Source organism: Rhinolophus sinicus, chromosome 2 (genome assembly GCF_057876585.1).
Source record: "Rhinolophus sinicus isolate RSI-liver-muscle chromosome 2, RSI-T2T, whole genome shotgun sequence".
Lineage (NCBI taxonomy): Eukaryota > Metazoa > Chordata > Mammalia > Chiroptera > Rhinolophidae > Rhinolophus > Rhinolophus sinicus.
The window spans coordinates 173,866,058-173,888,707 of NC_142502.1; the positions used below are offsets into that span (position 1 = coordinate 173,866,058).

Genomic DNA, 22,650 nt, shown 5'->3' on the forward strand with positions numbered 1-22,650 from the left:
TTGCCAAAGTTGGTTTGTGTCGCAGCCAAAATCCCCGACTGACACACTTGTTTCAGGGAGAACTTGTAAGGTGATTCCAGCTTTACCTGACGTTCCACCACGTCCACTTTCTCTTTCCCATCTTCTGCTAACCTTGCCACTTGGACCTGCTGCACTTCTGCTCAAACTTGACCCATCTGCCAGTCTCTCTCCCAAGGCTGCTGCTGTACCTTTGATCCCTCTTCCCCATGTCTCCATGGCCTCCCTCTGGCCCCCTCCCTAGGGCTCAGACATCCTGTTCTCCCTGCCTGTGGAGGCCTGGGCAGCTGCACGGTCATCTTAATCCAGTCGTGATTAGGATGTGATCAGCACAGCGCTGCCAGGGGACAGATTCCTCAGCTGCTGGAAGGAAGGGTCACCAGGAGGAAAGGGGCATCACCAGAGAGGTGGGGAGGGGAGCAGAGATTTTTTTTCCCATTTTTATATTTTTCTAATAATACAAGTATTCATTTACCAAGTTCCTGCATTGCGCTGGCCCTTGGTGAGCCTGGCCTCACATTAATACTTTGAGGTAGAAGCTACCACAATCCCCATTTTCAGGTGAGGAAATAAGAGTTTAAAGAGGTGAAGAGGGATGGAATGAGATGATACCTTGGATCTCCTTCAAAAGAATTGGACGGAGGGTAGATGAGTGTGATATAGACAAAAAAAGATTGGCCATGGGGTTAATCATTGTACAAGCTGGATAATAGGTAAATGGAAATTCCTTATACTATTGTGTCTAATTTGTATATATTTGAAATTTTCCATGCTTAAAATGTTTTAAGTTGGGAAACTTGATCAAACTCATACAAACAACGGGATACGCTGGGTTCGGATTCCAGGCCTTCTGACTTCAGTGCTTTAACCTCTACACTGGATTCCTGGCAAGGTACCAAAAAAGACCTAAGAGGAAAATATTAGTAATTTTCAGAGGATTCAGAGGCCTCTTAACTAATTTCTGCTCCTGTTTTCCATGTATATTATGGCAAGGATCAACAGAGGATGGCCAGAGATTAATTCCCCACGGCTAGAGCTTCTTATAAAGATGCCCTTGTTTTCTCTGCCTGCTTCTGAGTAGGTGCAGAAGCAGCCCATACTTAGTCTTTGGCAGCCAAAGTTTTCTAAAAACACCCAGGCAGCAGCTGTCCTTGCGCTGTCACCTGACTTGCCAGGCCCTGAGTCAGCACCACTCCTCTTCCCAGCCCCCCCCCCCCCCCAAGCCAGATCTGACTTGCCCTTTCCTGGCTGCGCTGAACCAGTTGGGCCAGCCCTGCCCCGCCCTGTCCCAGCATCTTCCTCAGTGGGTGGCTTCTTGGCTCCCTTGCTCTCACCTGGGTTCCCACCCTTGCACTACCTTTGTCATCCAGAGCAGCAACCTCATGCCTGAAACTTAAGCTCTGAAGGGAGCTGAAAGACCACCTCCGAGCTGTTGGAGGTGTAGACAGGGCTCTGGAATCTGTCCATGGGTAGAAAGGATGAGCTGGGCGTTAGTATCTCCTACCATCTGCCAAGGAAAGTCTTCCTTTTCTGGGTGACTCTGGGATTTGCTTTAGGAGAAAATATAAAGATACCACTCCCTCCCATAGAGGAGGATTCCACCCCGAGGCTCAAGCCAAGAAGAGACCAGGGCTGGAGCAATATGGACATTCAATTCTTGATCTGTGTTTCTCTCGTGGGTCCTCTTATCTCACCCTTCTCTTGGTCTAGACATGAAGCTACAGTTAAGTGCTGACACGACATATTCCCCAGGCGTTGATGCACACTGCCCCTGACTCTGGGCCTGGAGGATACAGACACTGAGCCCATTGCTAAGTCGCTAAGGTTCGCCTTCTCCCCACCGCCGGCTCCATCCCTCAGGCCTCCAGGCCAGCCTCCGCTGGATCCTGGTCCTGCCGCTTAGGCCTGTGTGAACTTGGAGCAATAACCGACTTCTATGAGCTTCACTTTTTATCTTGTTACATAAGAATAAAATACTTACCTTGCAGGTTTGTCATGAGGGTCAGACAAAGTCGTGTGTGGACAAAACCTAGTAGGCACACAGCACCCATCAGCTTCCTTACCTTGCCTTGGGATTGGCTCCTGCTCAATTTGGACCGATTTCAAAGCTTTCAGGCCCGACACCAAGTGCTGCCCCAGCTTGTGTGTGTGTGTGTGTGTGTGTGTGTGTGTGTGTGTGTGTGTGTGTGTTATTCTGGGCCTTCACACCTCCTTCCCCATTGACTCCCACGTGGGCCGGTTGTTTTCTGAGCATCTGCCAGCCCAGACCGCACTACACCACTGTCCTGACTTCATGATTCTACACACTCCGAATTTGTCCTCTTGGTTACCACCACAGTTTCCCCTGATTATCTCTGTGTATTCTCTCACTAACTCATTAGCTTCTTCTTCCCTGTCTTGAGCTTCAAAGCTCTGAATGTGAATATTCCTGGGCCCCTTCTCCCAGCACCATCTTCTGTGCCTGCCCATTGTCTCAGGACCCACTGTCTTGAGTCTCCTGCACCCACATAAACAGCTAGTTCCCCACTCCTTTCTCTCCTCACAGCTCCCTGGCCAAGGGAAGGATGTTACAGCTCTCCTACCGGAAGGGATCAGGCCTTTGTCTAAGCGTGCTAGTTGTCTAGTCCTTTTGAAACATTGGGTTGGGAGCCGCAATGGAGACAATGCTACAGGCATGGTGTGACCTGGTGTGTTAGAAAGGACCACCTCATGGTGTGCATACGTCCTGGGGTTAGTGTAAGTATACACTAGGACTTTGGCAACTCTGTCATACTGTTGGCTCTTTTAGGTTTGTGGCCAACTAGAAATCCTAGACCTTTATTCACAAACTGCAGGTGTCTCCCAGGTGTCATTTTGTATTGTGATAGCTGATTTTATAATATCTAACTTTAGTATCACATCTGTTTATTTCTACTAAATATCACTTTGTTATCAAGATTACTGTTTTGGTTCTTTAACAGATAAATCATAAGGAAAAAAGTGGCAGAAGGGCAACTTGTAGAATAAAAGAGATTTAATGATATATCAACAAATTGCAATGTATAGGCTTTGTTTGGATCCTGATTTAAACAAATAAACTGTAAAAAAAATTATATTTATGAGACAATTGGAAATTTGAACAATGGATATTTGATGATGTTAAGGAATTATTGAAGTTTCTTTTTAGGTGTGAAAATAGTGTTGAGTTTTTGTTTTTAACAAACAGGATGTCTGAGATTTGCTTCAAAATAAAATGAGGGAAGGGAAGATAGTAGGAGTATAGGAGAAACAAGATTGGCTGTGAGTTGAAAATCGTTGAAGCTGGATGATTGGTCCATGGGGTTTCTTATGTTATAATGTCCACATTTGTAAATGTTTGAAATTATCCAAAAGGAAAATTATTTTGAATCTTGCCTATGTCATCCAACATATTAACTGTTCTTAGCCCTGTACCCTCCATCTAATAAGTATGATTTGTGTCTCTATATCTAAGTAGTTAATGCGCAAGTCAACCAGGTCAGCACTACGAGCACAACCCTGTGACCCACCAAGAGCTACTAAGCTGACTGATCTGTGATGTAGTGATAGGCAGGTCTCTTTGGAAATGGCTGATCAATGAACCATGATTCCACCTACCTCAATTATCTCGTCCTCATTTACAAAGATATCATGAAAGATTTGTTCAGTACCTTGTAAAAATCAAAATGAAAAATTCTAACCATCATCTTTATTTGCCACTTTTGCAATCTATTTTTCTAACTAAGAGTTTTAATCCACTTGTTCTAAGTGAATTGCGAGTAGCGTTGGTGCCAAATATCCATCTTTCTTTTCCAAAATGCCCGAAAGTCACTTGCTTTAAATAATGCAATTTTGAAATTTATAGCATCAACATAACTCACTATGTTATGTGAGTTATGTAAAGTCTGGCCAATCACACCCCGCTGGCCACACATGTGACCCAGGCCATGACAGTTAAAGTCTAACCCTGGACTTTAGTTGGGAAACGTGGTTTTTTTCCCCTGCTAAATTGAAAAGGTGTAATCCTGTAGACACTGGTGGCCATCTTGCCACCACCTGGGGAGAGTCTGCTTGAGAATGACGCCAACACAGAGGAAAGCAGAGCTGAGGAATGGAAAGGAGATTCTTGGATTACCTCATTTGAGCGTCTAGTTTTAGCTATGCCTAAAGCCAGCAACCCCTGTCATTTTTGGCTATGTGAGCCAATGCATTCTATTCTTTTCTTAAAATCAGTTTAAGCTGGATTTCTGTCACTTGCAAAAGAAGTTCTGACCAATACAGTGATTGTTATTGGTTGAACAATGGAATCCATAATCTAAAATGTTCTGTTTTGTATAATTTTTGTATGATTACATTGTATATGCAGCATTATTTTTATAACTTTATTGAGGTATAGTTTGCATGTCATAAAATTCACTTATTAAAGCATACAATCCAGTCGTTTCTGGCATAGTCACAGAAATGTGCAGTTATTACCACCATCTTATTTAGAACATTTTCATGCCCCCAAAAGAAACTGTATCCATTACTTATCACTCCCCAAACTCCAAATTTTTAAGGGAATTCCCAAGCTTCTCCCCAACCTACTGCATCAGAATTTCTCTTTCTCCCATAAATAGAATCATAGACTGCTAGGGCTGGGAGAGCCCATTGGGTCTTCATTTTTAAATTGATAATATAGCCAGAAGATGATTGGCTTTTACTCTAACTCCCTGTACCCATCAAGGCCGGACTGAGTACTCGGTGTGCATCTTTCCAATACATTCAAGTGCAACAGTATTTGTGACTAATGAGATTTTACTGAAGGTTTCATGGGAAGGTGGAGAAGAGAATTGCATCACACATCACAAAGCAAAACTTAATTAGATCCCTCCATTTGACTAGTTAGACTTGTTCTTCCACCAAAAGTTTTCTCCCTTGCTACCATATTGCCAGGTCTCTTCTCTTCATCCCTCCTACTACACAACTTCTGAAATTCCCTCTTTTTTCCCCAAACCATTCAACTATGGTCTCAAATTTATACACCACACTCAACAAAGCAAAATTATAGTAGCTATTTTTGTACACAACTATTTTTCCTCAAACGTGCTCCTTGGGAAATTGGGGTGGTGTCTCAATTCATTTCATGGTCATAGAGTCATATCAATAATAAGTACTTCCTTATTTGTTATTGATATAGCTTATTAAGAACAAAACACTGGGCTAAGTATCTCACAAAATGACTTACTTGATGTCATGTAGTTCATTAGTGGCAAATCTGGTATATAACTTTCATTATAAGAGTCAAAGCACAACTTCTCAGGCATTCGTATTCATAGACTTCAATTTCTTTGGCTTAACAGCACTGTGGGATACGTGGAAGGGTATATTATTTCATCTTCCAAATATAGGGAAACTGAGGTACAGTGACAATGAGTGACTTTGCAACTCAGATAGTTGAGGATTTTGAACTGGGGTCTAGGATTCTTTATCTTTAGCAGGATATGTGAAATTGTAGCCAAAATCTCACTGGGAAGACACAATGGAAAATATAACCAATAAGGGACACTGTGTAATCCTGGGCGCTGTAACATGAGGTCAAACCTAAAAGATTGAAACGTTATGGCCAGTAGGGAGCACCGAGAAGGGAGAGTGGGGGAGGACAGACCGTTTGTGTTTCTCCCACAGTGACAGGAAAGAGATGGCAGCATTGGACAAGGCAGAATCCTGTCTGGCAAGGCCGTGTGTTCCCGTGTGGGAAAGCATGACTCATCGGGGTGCCACAGCTCAGTGACACAGTCTCGTAAGACCTTCCAAGGCCTTTTAGTCCAACTCTGTATTTACCAAGCAACTCAGATCTGCTTGTGGCTTCTGAAATACGCCTTCCCACAGAGTGAAAAATGTGCTGACTGGGATTTCTTCAGGCCTATTGTCAATTATATTTTACAGGATGAATGAAGAATGCTGCATTTGGTCTCTCTTTCATGGGTTGGGTTTAGAGTGCATTTATTCATTCAACATTAATTCAACAAATATTTACTGAGTGCCATTGATATGCCAGATGTTGGACTGAGCCCTTGTGATACAAGTCAGATAAGATCCCTATCCTTACGGAGTGTGCACGCTAATGAGACGTGACACATAACAAAAAAGCAAACAAATCAATAGATAATTTCAAACTGTGATACTCCACACCTCGGGTTACTGAATTCCTTCCTACAGGCTCGCTGTACCCCAGGTTCTATAAAGCTCCCCGTCTCAGCCTCACCAGGAAGATTTTAAAAGGTTTAGCCCCATCTCAGAGAATTCAGCATCAAATTTCCCCTTTAGTCTGGCCTGGACCCTGAGAGGATGTGTTTCAGTAACTAGAATTAAGACTCACTGCCTCCCTCACTACTGTCGGTCTAGCTCTGGACCTCAGTCTTGTGTCTTAGGCCATGACTCGATAACCTCATCCACGTGTTTATTCAACAACTTTCTGAACTCTTACTGGGAACCAAGCATTATGTTTGGGGCTGGGGATTCAGAAATGAATAAGACACGGTCCCTGCCTTCCGGTGCACAGTCCAAGGGAGGGGCACACATCAGTGATTGCTGTGCTTCTGCTGTGAGCTAGGAGAGAGGGAAGTGCAGGAGCTGTGTGTACAGAAGGGGTATCCCCAAGTCATCCTGGAGAGAGGGGTGGTCAGGGAAGGTGTCCCTGAGGAGCAGATGTTTAAACTGAGGCTTTTTGTGTTTTGTGTTTTTTAAAGTAAGTTCTGTTGTTTGTGTGTGTGTGTGTGTGTGTGTGTGTGTACAAAAATAACAAACGTTGAAACTTTAGAAAATACAGAAACAAAGGGCATTTAAAGCCACGCATAAAAGCACCATTAATAACAATTTGGTGATGTGTACCTTCCAGTCTCTTCATATGTGAACTTAGATTTGAAGGGCAAAGATTTACCTTGGCAGGGAAGGCAGGGAGGATAAAGTATTTGGTAAAGGCAGTTGTCCTTAGGTTGCCTTTAAAAACCAGATGTAATAGATTATACATCACTGAAATATCTCTGGCACCTAGCCAGAACATGGAAGACAGTAGTTGCTCAACATATATTTGTTTTATAAAAAGGAACAAGATGTCATGAAAAAAATGAGCCTTTGAATATGAAAGCATAAGAACACAATTTCTTCTTCGAGGCCCAGCATCTACAAGATTGCAAAGAGTGTCCTGGGAGGGGGCCATGCTAGACTAAGGTTTCTGTCATTTATTAGCACCAGTGTAAACTGCAAAGGCTGACATCTGTGCTATTCTGGGAGAGAAGATGTCAAGGGAAGAAGGCTTCTGGGTGGTCGGGTGTGAGGGACAGAGAAGGCTCTACCTGCTGTGTGATGTGTCCTGGACCCAAGGGATGGAGGCAGCCAGTAGGGGATGTTCATCTACCACCGCCCCCCACCCCATCCCCAGCTCCTCCTGGGACTGTGTGGAACAGTTGGCATCGAGACCTTGAGACATTTATGATATAACTGGCATTTGGGAAGGTGTGGGAAGAAAAGAGATGTGACCCCTTCAGCTCTTCCTTCTTCTCAGGTGACTGGTAGGGGTTTCTCCTTAGGAAGAAGAAGAGAGGTTTTAGGGATCCTGACCCAGGGCTCCCAGGTACAGTGGCTCAGAATGTGCCCTGCACCATAGTGAAGAAGGCAGCATTCACAGCCGGACGTGTACCGACGTGAATGAGAATAGGGAAGTAGTTGTAGACATTCTAGGCCTCTGGCTGGAGCAGCACCCATCAACGTAAAGCGCCCCTTGCATACACAGCTATGCAGACTGAAGAGCAAATGCTTGCACATACAGCCAGTGTACAGATATGCTTGTCTCAAGTGCACGGTGGTGTACTTGAGGTCTCTTCCCTCACCACCTGCTGCTCTCAGAGGCCCAACTTCTAATTCTCACCTCTCCCCCTTCTCCCCCACTTGAAAGGTGACATATTTCACCTAGGAGGCTAGGGGAAGGAGGAAGTGGCTGGCTCATAGTGGCAATGGGCTGTGTGTGAGAGAGCAGCAAGGTGTGAATATGCCTGAACCCGGCCAGGGATGGTCCCTGCTAGGACACTGGAGGCTGCCTGAGTCCTCCAAGGAGCTGAGCCAGCACGTGCCACCATACAGGTTGTACTAGCTTCAAATGCTTTTACTTGGGAAAGGGGACAATCTTCCTAATTTGCGAAGCTGGCTTTGTACATTCCCCCACTCCTCTTTTTCTACCTTAACAAGTTGTATAACTTCTGCTTTGTCTTAGGACCCAAGAAGACAAATTCTGAAAGGCAAATTATCATGTTTCCAAATCTCAGCTACCATAATACATTAAATAAATAATATGAAAAGCTTTGAAAACAAAATACTAATCAGGCATTGCAAACTCTTATGCATGCTAGAGGCAGAAAAGAGGCAAGCAGTTACTCTACATGTGTAAAATGAGCCTTTTGTTTATTTTATTTTATTGGGCAGCTTTATTGAGATGTAATTTACACACAATAAAATTTAGCAACTTTAAGTGTACAATTCAGTGAGTTTTGACAAATGCAACCACCACCACAATCGTGATATAGAATATTTCTATTACACCAAAAAGTTCTCTCATGGTCCTTAGCAGTCAATCCTTTTCTTCCAACTTCTGGCCCCTGGCAACTACTGATCTATTTTCTATCACTGTTGTTTTGCCTTTTCCAGAATTTTCTATAAATGGAATCATACATTATGCAGTGTTTTGTGTCTGGCTTCTTTCTCTTAGCATAATGCTTTTAAGACTCATTTCTATTGTGCACGTATCAGTAGTCTGTTCCTTTTAATTGCTGAGTAGTAGTCAGTTGAATGAGCATACCACAAATTGTTAATCCATTCATCAATAATGAACATTTTAGATTGTTTCTGGGTTTTGGCTATTTTGAATAAAGTCCCTCAAACCTTCGTGTACATATTTCTGTAAGACAATTTTTTTTCCCTTTCTCTTGGATAAATGAGTGTTTAATTTTATGTGTGTTTTTTTTCCCCTTTGTTATTCACACTGGATAATTTGGATTTATCTCTCTCCAAGTTCACTGGCTCATGCCTCATGTCCATTCAGCTGTTAAGCCCATCCAGTAAATTCTTTATTTCAGAAATTGTATCATTTATCTTCAGGATTGCTATTTGGTTCCTTTTTAATTGTTTCTGTTTCTCTGATGAGACTTCCAATTTCTCTGCTGAAATTTGCATACATTGAAAACAAGTTCTGTTTTACTTTTGCTGAAAGTAATTATAATACCTTTTTTAAAATCCTTGTCTGTTCCAACATCTGGTTCATTTCTGGGTTGTAATTGATTGATTTTTCTTTTGATAACACGTGTTATTTTCTTGGTCCTTCATTTGCAGCTAATTTTGGATTGTTAATTTTATGAGTATTATGAATGTTAATTTGTGGAGATTCTGGATGGTCACTTTTGGCTGGTCAGTTGGCTGGGTCACAGTGCCTAGATATTTGCCCAAACATTATTTTGGATGTTTCTGTGAAGATGCTTTTTGGATAAAATTCACATAAATTGGTGGAGTTTGAGTAAAACTCTATAAATGAGTGGGCCTCATCCAATAAGTTGAAGGTCTTCATAGAACAAAGACTGACCTCTCCTGAACAAGATTAAATTCTGCCAACAAAGTACCTTTCGACTCAAACTGCAACTCTTCTCTGGGTCTCCAGCCTGCCAGCCTGCCCTGCAGATTTTGGCTTACCAAGCCTCCACAATTGTATGAATCAATTCCTTAAAATAAATCTCTAAGTTTCATTCTCTCACTCTCTGGAATGAGAGGGGGAGTGAGAGAGAGTTGGTTCTGTTTCTCTGAAAAACCCTGACTAATGCAATTATTTTTCACCAATGAGCATTATAGCCTTTGGTTTAGCAGGTAATGTTCTCGGCTAGGCTGGAATAGCAAGTCTTGTTTCTTGTGCATCTTCATTTTGGGTTTAGATCATTTGTCTTTAGCTGAGCTGCTCTGAGTCTGTTGCATGCATGCTTGGTTCAAACGTGAGTCAGAGATACGGGTAGACAAAGTTTGGAGATCTCTCTGTTTCTTTTTTTTCTGAGGTTCCACTCCTTTCAGTCTTCACTGATTTCCTGGCTTCTTTTTTCTGGTTTCCCAGACCAGAAAAAGTGTGTATTTTCCCCTGTGAATCCCTGTTTGCCCTTGCTGTGCAACATGGGATTACTTCACTGTGGCCAATAGTAGACATTGCTTTTATTTTTTAACTAATCTTTTTTATGGAAGCATAGAATACATACATAAAAGTATACAAATCCTGGACTGACCCAGTGGCTCAGGTGGTTGGAGCTCTGTGCTCCTAACGCTGAAGGCTGCCGGTTCAATTCCCACATGGGCCAGTGGGCTCTCAACCACGAGGTTGCAGGTTCGATTTCTCAACTCCCGTAAGGGATGGTGGGCTCTGCGCCCTGCAACTAAGATTGAACACAGCACCTTGAGCTGAGCTGCCTCCCAGATGGCTCAGTTGATGGGAGCGCGTCCTCTCAACCACAAGGTTGCCTAGTTTGACTCCCGCAGGGATAGTGGGCGGTGCCCCCTGCAACTAATAATGGCACCTGGACATGGAGCTGAGCTGCGCCCTCCACAACTAAGACTGAAAGGACAACAACTTGACTTGGAAAAAGTCCTGGAAGTACACACTGTTCCCCAATAAAGTCCTGTTCCCTTCCCCAATGAAATCTTAAAAAGAAAAAAAAGTGTACAAATCCTAAGTGTATGGCTCAATAAACTCTCACAAATAAACACACATGTATAACTACTTCCCATATTAATAGATAGAAGAACACTAGCATTCCAGAAACTTCATGTTCTTTTCCAATTATTACCTGTCCTCCCAGGGTAACCAGTATTCTCATTTTTAACATTGTAGTGCCTGTTTTTGAACTTTATGTAAATGAAATCACGTAGTATGTACTCTTATGTCTGGCTTCTTTCACTCAGCATTATGTTTGTCAGATTCATCCATGTTATATGAAGCAGTAATTCATGCATGTTCATTGCTGTGTAAACATTCCATTTTATGAATATACCACATTATTCATTTATTCTACTGTTGATGACATTTGAGTTGTTTCCAGTTTGGGGCTATTATGAATAATGCTGTTATGATCATGTTTGTACATTTTGTGTGTGTGTGTTATGTGTATGTATTTCTAGGAGTAGAACTGCTGAGTCACAGGCTAAGTTTACTTTACTAGATGTCACCAAATAGTTTTCTAAAGTCGTTATTCAAATTTACATTCCCACTTAGCATTACATCAGAGTTCCAGTTGCTCCATATCCTCGTCAACACTTACTATTATGTCTTTTTCATTTTAGCCATTCTGATGGATTGTATCTACCTTGCTTTTCGGAACACCCTACAGGCATAATAAAACTACCAGGCAGAATGAGCTAACAGTGGGCCAGTTTGAGACTCTTGTATGTAAGGTGTTTCTTCTTAATGGCTTTGAGCATTTCCAAAAGTATTCAGCTGTTACATTTGTGTTCATCAACGTTATTTGAGCAGTGTTTGAAAGTTAAATGTTAGATGGTTCACCAGGTGAAGAGATGGCAGGAGGGAAGGCAAACAAGGGCATTCTTGGTAGAGGATGCAATGTATGGAAAGGAAGAAAGTCATAAATGGTCTTGGCTCAGAGCTGCCTGGTACAATTATGCATGAGTCTTGGAGGCGCTGTTCACTCCTTTGTCTGTGGGAATGGCACCTCCAGGAACTGCAGTGCACAACCCATGAAGCATCACACAGCAGTCATGTCAGGGTTGATAAAACATTTGGCGTGACTAGAGGGCAAAGTGGATAGGGTAGAGGAACAAGAGGAGCCAGATCCAGAGTTGGGGTGATATAACTGACTCAGCCTTTGTTAGAGGCTTACTTTCAAACTCTACCCCACCCCCACCCCTACCAGATAAGGGGTTGTACAGGGTTGCCTGGGAGCTGGAGGCTGCATGACCCAGCACAACCCGCCTAAGCCCTCTGACTCCTGTAAAATGCTGAATCTGCGCTTCGTGCATCCTTAGGTCTCCTCCAGTTCTGACTCTGAGCAGCATCTATTGTCTGGCGGGATGTGCATCCCTGGGACTGAAGAGGAGCCCCCTAGAACACCACAGCTGAGCAAGGGAAACGGGGAAAGATGAGTCAGGATCAGATCTGACGTGCTCATGGTTTGCTCTCTGAAGTAGATGGGCTGACTTTTTTCTTCCTGCTTTTCTCCAAAGTGAGAGGCCGGCGTAGAGTGCAGGTCACCTCACTCCTCAGCCCGTAGGTATCCTGATCTCTCATTGTTCTCTCTCCTTGATGAGAGAATTCCTAGCATTTGGCAGACCAATCATTGATGTCTTTGGAGACTTCCAAGGTGACTCAAGACAGGAAACTCAGACTCAGTCTCCTAATTTGTGACCACCCTTTTCCCATGGCAGAGAATCACTGAAAATAGCGTTATTCTGTCCTTCACCATTGTCTTTCATTTCTTCTTCCCTTGTTTTAAAACTCCACCCACCCCACCCCTACTCTACGAGGGATTGTACAAGCTTCCTCCTCTTGGCTCCCTCAACCCTCTGAGCCAAGAGGGCTGCCACTGAACTGGGGCAGAGGTGAAACCCCAGTCAGGAAGGAGAAATGCTGAGCACGCTCCAGCTTGTCTTGCTACACAACTTTGGTCTCAACAAGTTGAGGAACCAACACCCTGTCCTTCCTCTGTCTTGGGCTTCCTCTCTTGCCTACAGCCTCAGTTCACTCCTCTCTGCTGGGAAAACTGGGTAAACCTGATGGGAAACTGTGCGCCGCCTACTTAAACCCCAGGTTCACATTAAGTCACCAGAGCTGGCTTCTGAAGACACAAGAAAGTGAAAGAAAAATCTCAGGACTCCCACGTTTCTTCCCCGGGGCCTGCCAGAGTGAAGGGTATCCTTCTGAAAGAAAGAAGCTCTTTGGGTTGACACTCTTGGTCTCTAAACGCTCATTGCACTTTGTCTCTATGTGTGTTTTGTATGCTTGTTAAGGGCATTAAATGGTTGAGATGCGGACCTACTGTGGGGCCACAAGGAACTATCCACTGTCTGTCAGAGAGGGAAGAGGGTCTCTTCTGGAGGGTGAGGTTCATATTCAAGTTTTGCCTGCCTTCCAGTTACTTGGACAAACAAACAAAAAAAAACCACATTCCTTAAAGTAGAAACTGGGGCTGGTGGAAGAGTTCCAGGGAATGGCAGAGCGAGAATCTCTCTTGGCTTTAGTTACAAAGGGAGTAGCTCTGGAGAAATAAGTGGTAAGATGGCACCTCCCCAAGGAAGAGACAAAAGCCAGGACAAGGAAGCTGGGAAAGGTGCCCGCAGTTGCTCCAGGACTTTGGGACTAAGTGTATATCATGAGACCAGATGTCAACTAGAGATTTGTGGTCCTGAGACTAAGTTAACTATGATATGAGTGCAAACCTTTCCAGCTTAGTTTATTGGCTGATTTTTCTGCCTCTTTGTAAGGTCAGCTTTTAAATCAACTAAAAGGAGTGTACTACACACTTAATATGATGTGTTTACTGTGCCTTGAGTCTTATGAGGAGTAGAGAACAAGAGACACAGGTTCTCCCCTCAAGGAGCCTATTAAATAACCAGAGAGAGGAGAATAAGGCGTGTGAAACTCCTAAGGAACAGTATAACTGATACGATTTTTTGTTGCTATTTTAAGCAAAATTAAAATTAGCATGAATTTCCTGAGCCGGCACCAGCTGGGCAACAGTGAAATGTTAAGCCTCCCAGGAGGAGAGGAGGAGTTATCGTGGGACCCAAAACTGTCTCCAGTTCATCCATACGTGTTGATGAGCCACGTGTCTACTGTTGAAGACACTGTAATAGTCCTAAACAAGGAACAAGACAATGAAAGATTATACCTAATGAATTGCTAAGCGACGTGGGCCAACTAAATGCTGAGGAGGTCCACAGGCACGCAAGAGGCTCTAGGTGCTAGGAAAGGTCCGGTTCTCACTGGGCTGGGGACGGAAGAAAGAGTAGGCTTTGGGTAAACAACCAAAGGGCATTTGATTCTGGACAAATGAACCGCATGAGGAAAAGGCAAACCATCATTTTCAAAATCACTCCCATTTCTATTGAATTTTAAAGTTTTCAAAGACCCTTTAGAGCCCTGATCTTTGTTTGATCTTCTCAGCAGCTTTGATCATTTGACAGAACAGATTCCCGCTCACAAGGGAAGTGAGAACTGGAGAGTATCTGTTGATTTAGTTTGCTCAGCATCCCTCTCTCCCATCTTTAGCAACCAGAACCTTGACTTTCCTTGGGAAAGCATCTCTTTCCACTCTCAGACCAACAAGGGTTCTGGCCCCACCCGTGACTCCAGGGTGGGCATACCAGACCTGGCCCTCCACTGGCCACAGTACTTCAGAGATGGGCATGCGATCCAAGCAGGTCACTAAGACTCACATTCAGAACCTTTGCTGGAACAACTGGGGAAGATAATAGAGCCAACACAGTGGAAAGCAGAGCGAAGAGACCACTTCCTGGTGACATCGTTTAGGTCCTTAGATCCAGCTGTGCCGGAAACCAGACTTTTCCTAGCATTTTTCAGAGAGGTGAGCCATTACATTTCCTTCTTGATTTAAGCCAGTTTTAATTTGGTTTCTGTTACTTGCTACTAAAAGAGTCCTGATTGATTCAGAAAGCTAGACAATATGTTTAAATTCAGACAGATAATCAATAACAGAGAAAGGACTAGAATCAGGTTTTATGTTTCTCATCCTGTTCTCTTAGACTAAGTGTAATGATGAGAGGATTATTAAGTGCAGTGAGGCCAGCCTGATGGGGGGGGGGCTGGCTTAAAGACATGCTGCGGAAATTAGACAAAGAATACGGAACCTCCAAAGGTTCTTGAACAACTTAAAAGAGACATTTAAAGAAAATAGTGGATATTGGCAGTGTTCTGTTTCTTAGCTGGGGGGATGGATGCAGCCCTCCACATACATTTACTCTACATTATGCAAATATGTTTTGTATGTTCATCTGAATACATGACATAATGCATAATTTCAAAAAATGAAAATAATGTGGAGGTCTGCAGAATGGGATAGAGAAGAGAGACTCTGGAATCAGAGATGCAGGAAGGAAACTGGTGCTGAGATGCAGGCTTTGGGTAAGAAAGTTTGCAGTAGAGCAGTGGGAATAGGGATGGAGGGAAATGGAAAGGTAAGAGGAGCTTCCTGGGTGAACGAGGGCATGACAAAAATACAGCTCCACGTACTGGGAATGATGACAGAGACAGGGTAGTTGAAAGAGGAGTGCCTGGCTGAGGGTCTGAAAGGGTGTGCGTGGTTACATTTTGAAGTCGTTCAGGTGGGAATGTCCAAGCTATGGGCCTGTAGTATCATTTGGTTGGAAGGAGCAGAAACCTGCAGCAACTCAAGTGAGGAACTTGAACGTCAAACATGAGGCTCCCCGCTCTGTCTCTGGGATGGAGGTGGCCTTTCCTCTGCTCTTCTCTGCATGTGCAGACCGGAGTCTTCTGCTTCCTTGAAGGGAGGGCACAGCGGGCGGAAGCTGGAGTGTTCTGGGAATCCCACAGGGAGGCAAGGCCACTGTTAAAGCAGCCAAGCAGGGGCGCCAGCTGGAAAGGCTGTCAAAAATATCTAGAAGTGACTAACTTAGTGATGAACAGGTCCTGGTGTGGGTGAGCTATAAGGTCTGTGTTCAAGGAAAGCAAGAGAAGACAGAGACTGATGTTATTCTGGGAAGAGGAAGCAGCAAGGTCAAAATCTGAGGCCGCTGTGCTGACGTGGGTGGGAGAGCAAGAAGGGGGTAGCCAGTGACATTCTCTACAGGACTCTTCCTTTCAGCTCCGACAGGCTCTCCTACCCCAACCCCACCCCCACCCCTCCTGCGGCCATTTGGCTCCCTTTCTTCACTCCAAACTCCTTAAAAGCTGCCTGTGCTCGCTTGCTTACCTCCTCTGTACTCTTCCACCGTCAGCACCAGGCCTGCCCTGCTGGTGTGCTTTAGAAACATGCTAGTGAGGTCTCCAAGAACTTTCTAGTTGCTACATCCAGGCAACAGATACCTCCAGTTCTAGTGTTGCTTCATTCATTCTTCATTCATTCATTTATTCAAAGAATATTTGTTAGGTGCCAACTACTTGCCCAGTACTGGGAATATGGTACTGAGCAAGATCAATTAGGCAGAGGTTATCTATAGAGAGAGCGCGTACTTTTTCTTCCCAAGACGCCACACACTCATGCATGGGCGCACGTGCACACACACAAGCACACACACAAACATGCATTCACACACACATGTACACACACGTTTGCACATGTACACATGCACATACACGCACACGTGCACACATGCACATACACACACGCACATGTATGCACGCACGCATGCATATACACACACACATACACACATGCACATGTACACACACACACACACACACACACACATGTGCTAGCTTTTTCTATTTACATCCTCCTCAAAACCTCTAACTTGGGAGCCAGCTGCCAGGCATGTGATCTGCGTGGGACACAGACAAATGTTAGGCTGGTAGATGAAGGAAGCTGGGGAGGAAAAGGCAGTAGACAGCCTGGAAGAGGCATCCCAGGATGCACACATCAGTCACCTGGTCACGTGCTAGTGGTCTGTCCGCAGAGCATGGAACTCTGACGGACAGGCCCCCACTGGAGAAGGGCACATACCAGGATGCCAGGTTCTGGGCCACTGCAGGCAATTCTTGGGCCAAGGCCCTTCCCAGAGTGCCAGGGAGGGCTCCCGGGGCCTGGTTCCAGCCTTTTGGGAGGCACGCAGTTCGGAGCAGGTGCCTGCTACATCGCTGTCCTTGACTGAATCCTGGCTATGCTCCTGCAGCATGAAGCCTGCAGAACTGCCCTCCTGGAGAGGGGAGTCTCTGGGCAGGATCCTGGCATCCTATAAATGCAAGGAGCCAGGCAGTCAGGCTCCAGCTGGCTGAACACCTAAGGATTCTCAGGATGAAGGTCCCAGAATTTTCCTTTCTTTCTCCTCCTAGGGAATTAGATAAAGTAAAAGAAAAAGAGGAGAAAGAGGAGAGGAGAAAAGAAGGAGTAGGAAAAGAAGGAAAACGTGGAGAAGGAAAGCATTTTTAAAAATATATATATAGTGCTGATCATAGTATTTTTCTGCTTAAAACCTTTTAATAATTTTCCATTGCTTATGAGATAACCACACCTCTCTTCTCTCTTCCACCCTCCTGCCCCGCCCCTTCCAGTCACATGAGGGTTCTGGGGCCTGCTAGGATGTGTTTACACAGGTCTTGTGGGAAATTGCTTCATGGGGTTGCACCATAATGGGCTCATCATAAGGAGCATAGAGAGCTATAGAAAGGGGGGTTTAGTCCTAAATCTGTGACTATAGGATCATGGGAAAATCCTGATGGTCTCTATGCCTCCTTTTCTTCACCTAATCAGTGGTCAAGGAAAATAATCCCCACCTTGCCTGCCTCGCTGAGTTACTGTGAGTCTCAAGTGAGATAAAGAACCTAGAAGCCCTTTGTGAATTATCAAGTACTGAACAAATAAGGGATTGTTCCTACTACACAGTAAATTACATTGAGAAGTATCAGAGGCCTGCCCCTTTCATCTTTCAGAACTTTTTTTTCTAATAATCTTTCATGTCATGATAACACCTTAAGCTTTTCAAAGTATTTTCGTATATAGTATGTCATTTGTTCTGACACCATCTCTGTGCAGTGCCTGGGCAGGGCTGCCCCTTGCTGGGGACATAAGGGCACAGGCTAAGGGAATGAAGTCACCAGGACGCCCAGTGTCACGGGGCACACTGTCGCTGAGCCAGGCCTGAGCTCAGGTTTCCTGATTCCAGCTCAGGGCCTGCTCCCGGCTCCTGGAGCTGCTCTTCTCCCAGCACGTACCAGCTGTTGTTCTCTTTAGATTCTAAACCTTCAGAGGGTACAGACAGGATCTTCATAGGGGATTAACTTTCCCTCAGTTAGTATGACCTTTGGGTGGAGCTATTTCTGAGGACACTTAAGCCTTTGCCGGTGAGACAGGCTTGGTGTTTGAAAATCTACCTGCCAGGGCCTGAGGGACTTTGCCCAAGCTCCTTCGTCACTTCTCTGTGACAGTGGTCAACCAATGGGCTAGAGGTGCACATTTTGGACCATTCTGGGATCCCTCCTCCAGGTGTGATTCTAACCACAAAGTGTGCTATTACCTAAGTACTCCACAAACCCCATCCGCTGCCTCCCTTTCAAAACTTCCAAGTGTTATCTATGTCCAGCCACTGGGCAAGGGCAAGGCAGAGGAATATCTGCATATTCCTGACCTGTAGCTGCTCACAGCTGGAGAAACAGCACCACACGGGACAATAACAGCAAAGCTGATGGAGGGGGCTCCCTCTTATGGGGGGACATAATGACCCTCCGGGATGAGGAAGACTGTGAACTCAGAAAGGCAGAGATCTCTGGGGACGAGGAGGCTCCGAAGAAGCTTCCTGGCTGAGGACACTCATGTCCCCTTCCCCAAGCTGGTCTCCCCGAGTCTGACCAAAAATTCTTGCTCTTGGTGAATCACACCAGGAGATTGCCCCTGCAACATTCCAGGATGCAAAAGCCAGGACCTTGGTCTGACTGCTGATTGGTGGTGGTGAGTCAGGGGAAAGGGCACCAGACGGACAGTCTGGAAATGCAGGACTCTGAGCCTTGATCGCCACAGGAGCCAGAGGAGGCAGAGATTCAGGCGCTCTTCCTGCCAAGGTCAAATGTCTGGGGGCCAGACTGTGGCCTCAGTCCTGGTCTCCTGACTTTTGGCTATAGGAGCATCCCCCCAAGCTGGTGAAGATGGGGAGCACTCCAGAGGAAAAGCTGGGGAGGCAGTGGGAAACGTGATCTGGAATTCAAGAAAGAGCAAATCTAGAATGTTAGTGGGCTAGATTGGCAATTAATACCCACCCTACCTCATCCTCCACTTCCTTTTCCCAAGTCCCAGAGGGGCTGGATGAGACTGAGAAGAGTAATGGGAGTTGTTCCCACAGCATTTGTAATAGTTTATAAAAAAACAAAACCAGAGACAGCCTAAATGTGCAACAATAGGGAGAATAATCTGAAATAAATTATGATCTCAAAGTTAAGTAGCCATTCAAAACAACAAAGCTTTTAGAATATAATATAAACTCTCTCAATGACCTTGGGGTAGAGGAAGAAATTTTTAAGCAAAACACAAAAAGTGCCAATCAACGGAAAAGATTGATAAATGTGTCTACATTAAAATTAAGGAATCCTGATTATAAAAAGGCACCATGGAAAAAATGAAATGCCAAGCCAAAAAAGAAGATGCTTGCAACACATAAAAGCAACGAAAGTCTCAAAGTCAGAATATAAAAGAACTCTTCTAAAACCAAGGAAAAAGACAGGCAACTCAGTAGAAAAATAAGCAAGGGGCCTGAAGGGAGAATTCTCAAAAGATGGATGTTGAAATGCCAACAAGCATATGAAAAGGTGCTCAACTTTGCTTGTAATCAGGGAAATCCAAATGAAAACCACAATGAGATACCAAATCTCTAAAACTAAGAAGGCCAATATGAAGTGTTTTTTCTGATGTGAAGCAACTGGTGTGAAGGTACTCATCGCCTGCTGGCAGCGCAAAGTGTGTTCCACCCACTTGGGAAAACAGACACCATCAGCCGAAGTTGGAGATATGCATTCCCTAGGAGCCAGCAATTCCACTCCAGGTATATGTGCAACAGAAATGTGTTCAGTGTGCATAGGAGGCCTGAAGAAGAAGGCCCAGAGCAGCATAACTTGTAAGAACCCCAAACTGGGAACAACCAAAATGTACATCAAGAGTAGACGATAGGTGGTGCAGTCATACAATGACATATAGTAGTAACACTACACACGACAGACAGCATGGATGAATTTCTCAAATAAAAGAAACCAGAAAAAAAGCCAGATACAAGAGAATACACACTGGATGACTTTATGTAAAGCTCAAAAAGGGACAAAACAAAACCGTGCTCTTTAGATGGTAAAAGAACAAAGAAAAGCAAGGGAGAGATTATCATACAGGCCAGGAGAGTGGTTACCTTAGAGAGGAAGACGGGAATTGTGACTGCAGAGGGTCCTGCAGGGGGCTCCTGGGATGCTGGCAATGTCTTGTTCTGGGCCTGAATGGCCGGTACAGGGATGTTGTTTTATAATAATTCTTTAAGCGGTATATATATTTATGTGATGCAACTTCTGAGTGTGTTTTGTTTAACCGAACTATGTGGAATTGCCATTATTCAACCATTTTTTAATCTACAAAATGACAATTTTATATGGTTCAACCTAGTATCTCACAATAAAAAATAAGCACCCATTCCAAATGACGATCGTGAAGACTATTAATAACTTCATTCATTCATTTGTTCATTAAACAAATGTCTCCTGGGGGCTTATGATGAACCAGTCAAATTTCCAAGCACTGAGATACAGAAGAAAATTCTGTCATGGTGCTCGCATCCTAAGGGAAAGATAATCCACAAACAGATATAGAAACATCTAGAATGTCACTGTGGCAAGTGCTATGAATAAACAAAGCAGAGTAAGGATAGTAAGAGAATGATGAAGAGATATTTTAGGAAGCATGGTCAAAAAAGCTTCTCTGAGGAGATGCCATTTGAAAACACAACTGAATGAAGTGAGGGAGAGAAACCACGTGCAGCCATGGGAGAAAAAGCCTTCAGGCAGAGGAAAGAGCCAGTGCACAGGCCCTACTACAGAAATGTGCTCGGCAGGATTGAAGGATAAGGAGGCCAGAGTTATTGGATCAGAGTGAGGAAAGGGGAGAGTATGAAGACATGAAAGGGGGGAAGTGACCAGGGACCTGATCACAGAAGGCCTATAGGCTCCGGTAAGGGATTTTGGATTTTATTCGGAGAGTGATGAGAGGCCATTGGAAGCTTATGAGCAACAAGTGGTATGATTTGATTTATATTTTAGAGTTTAGAAAACTCTAGCTGTTCTGTGGAGAAGGGAGAGTAGAGGGGTAGAAGCATGGAATCCTGTTAAAATGAGACCGTAATGTCCAGGCAAGAGAGAAAGGTGGCATGAAGTAGGGTGGCAGTGGTGGTACCACGCAGTGTTTTGGAGTCAGGATTGATAGATTTTGCAGCCAGAACCCAGACAGGATTTGTCAATGGATTGCACGTAAAGTAAGAGGAAGAAGATTTGATAATGTGTATAATATTAAAAAACAAAAAATAGGATACCCAATTCTATATATAGTATAGTGAAAACTCTTCAAAACATGTTCTTAAATTAGTTTTGTCATGAGAACATTAAGTATAACAAAGTAGAAGAAATCCAGTTGGAGAGACAAAATATTTTCATGGACGGATGGATAATGCCATTAAAAAAAAAAAGTAGACACTAATTGTCACAGGAAGTAAAGACAGAAAGCGACCCCTGGGGCTGCAGGAGGCAGGGACGTCTCTACTGAGGAGGCAAGAGTTGAAATGGATGTTGAAAGAAGAAGGTGGAGTTAGTCCAGGTAGAGCCTGGATTGAGAGCTGAGCCCGGGGCCCAGTACAGGATGGTGGGAAGAGTATAGGCTTTGGAGTTGGGGAAATTAGACTCCAGTCCCAGTACCACCTGGGGTAATGTGAAGGTTAAGATAAATCATCCACAATCCCTTTAATAGGTGTTCAATAAAGGGTAGCTCCTAAGGACAGCGCTTTTTTAATATTTAGATTTTTTTTTAATTTCAGATTTTTCTATTCTTTTCAGGGAGGGCATGGGGAGTTGACTCAAATCCTACTCACCAGAAATTACAGCAGAGGAAGGGGAAAATAAGGTATTGAGAAAAGAGGAACTATAATTAATCTAGACTTGGACACAATTGGGGGTCTCTTGAATTAGATAATATCACAGTGCGCGACAGCCCAGAAATTTGGATCTCATCCATTGATTTTGTCACATAGTCATGTCTCCCTCTGCTGATAGAACATGGTTTTACAGTGTAAACCCAAATCCTGAATTACGTGGACCTGAAAATTTGCAGCCCTCAGGATTACTAAAGAGTTAACTCTGTCTTCTTGGCATAATCTCAGCCTGGCTGTGACTGGAACCATGCTGGAAGAAGAGGTTGGTTTGGGAATCCCCTGGGGAAAAAAACAACTTTCAGCAGTGAAGGAAGCTTCTTCCTTTCAAGTAAAAAATGGGTCTGAACTCCAATGAAACTGTCGCTGAAACCAGGACTGAGAAGCAACTGCTCTGCCATCTCCACAGTAAGCATTCCTTGTGACATAGGGGAAAGACCCCCAGGGTTGCAGGTTTGGAGTCTGGAGACTGACTATGCCACTTGGTGGGTGGGTTTCCTTCCTTAGTCACTTTATTAGCCTGAAGCTTAGCGTCCTCACAATATTAATATTTTCCTCTTTCATGGGGTTGATGTGAGGATCAAGTGAGTAACATATGTGATAATACTCTATTAACTGTAACTCCTTCAAATGTAAGAATTTATCACTATTGCTTTTTTATTTTGCCTCCCTGTTTTTTTGCCCTGAAGGTCTTGGAACATTCATTCACCTAGCAACTGACATTGATTACCTAAAGTGTATATAGTCCTGTGCTAGGTAAGGGGA

General features: G+C 44.1%; 1 protein-coding gene across 1 annotated transcript in view; it reads left to right on the forward strand.

Moving 5' to 3' along the window:
• The window catches only part of LOC148758957 (uncharacterized), a 31,857-nt gene extending 10,074 nt beyond the window's left edge, over positions 1-21,783 (forward strand). The window contains exon 3 of the mRNA XM_088796253.1: positions 12,058-21,783. Within this exon, the coding sequence (XP_088652379.1) occupies positions 12,058-12,174 (117 nt within the window). The 3' untranslated portion in view covers positions 12,175-21,783. The remainder of the gene's footprint in view (positions 1-12,057) is intronic.
• The last annotated feature ends 867 nt before the right edge of the window (positions 21,784-22,650 follow it).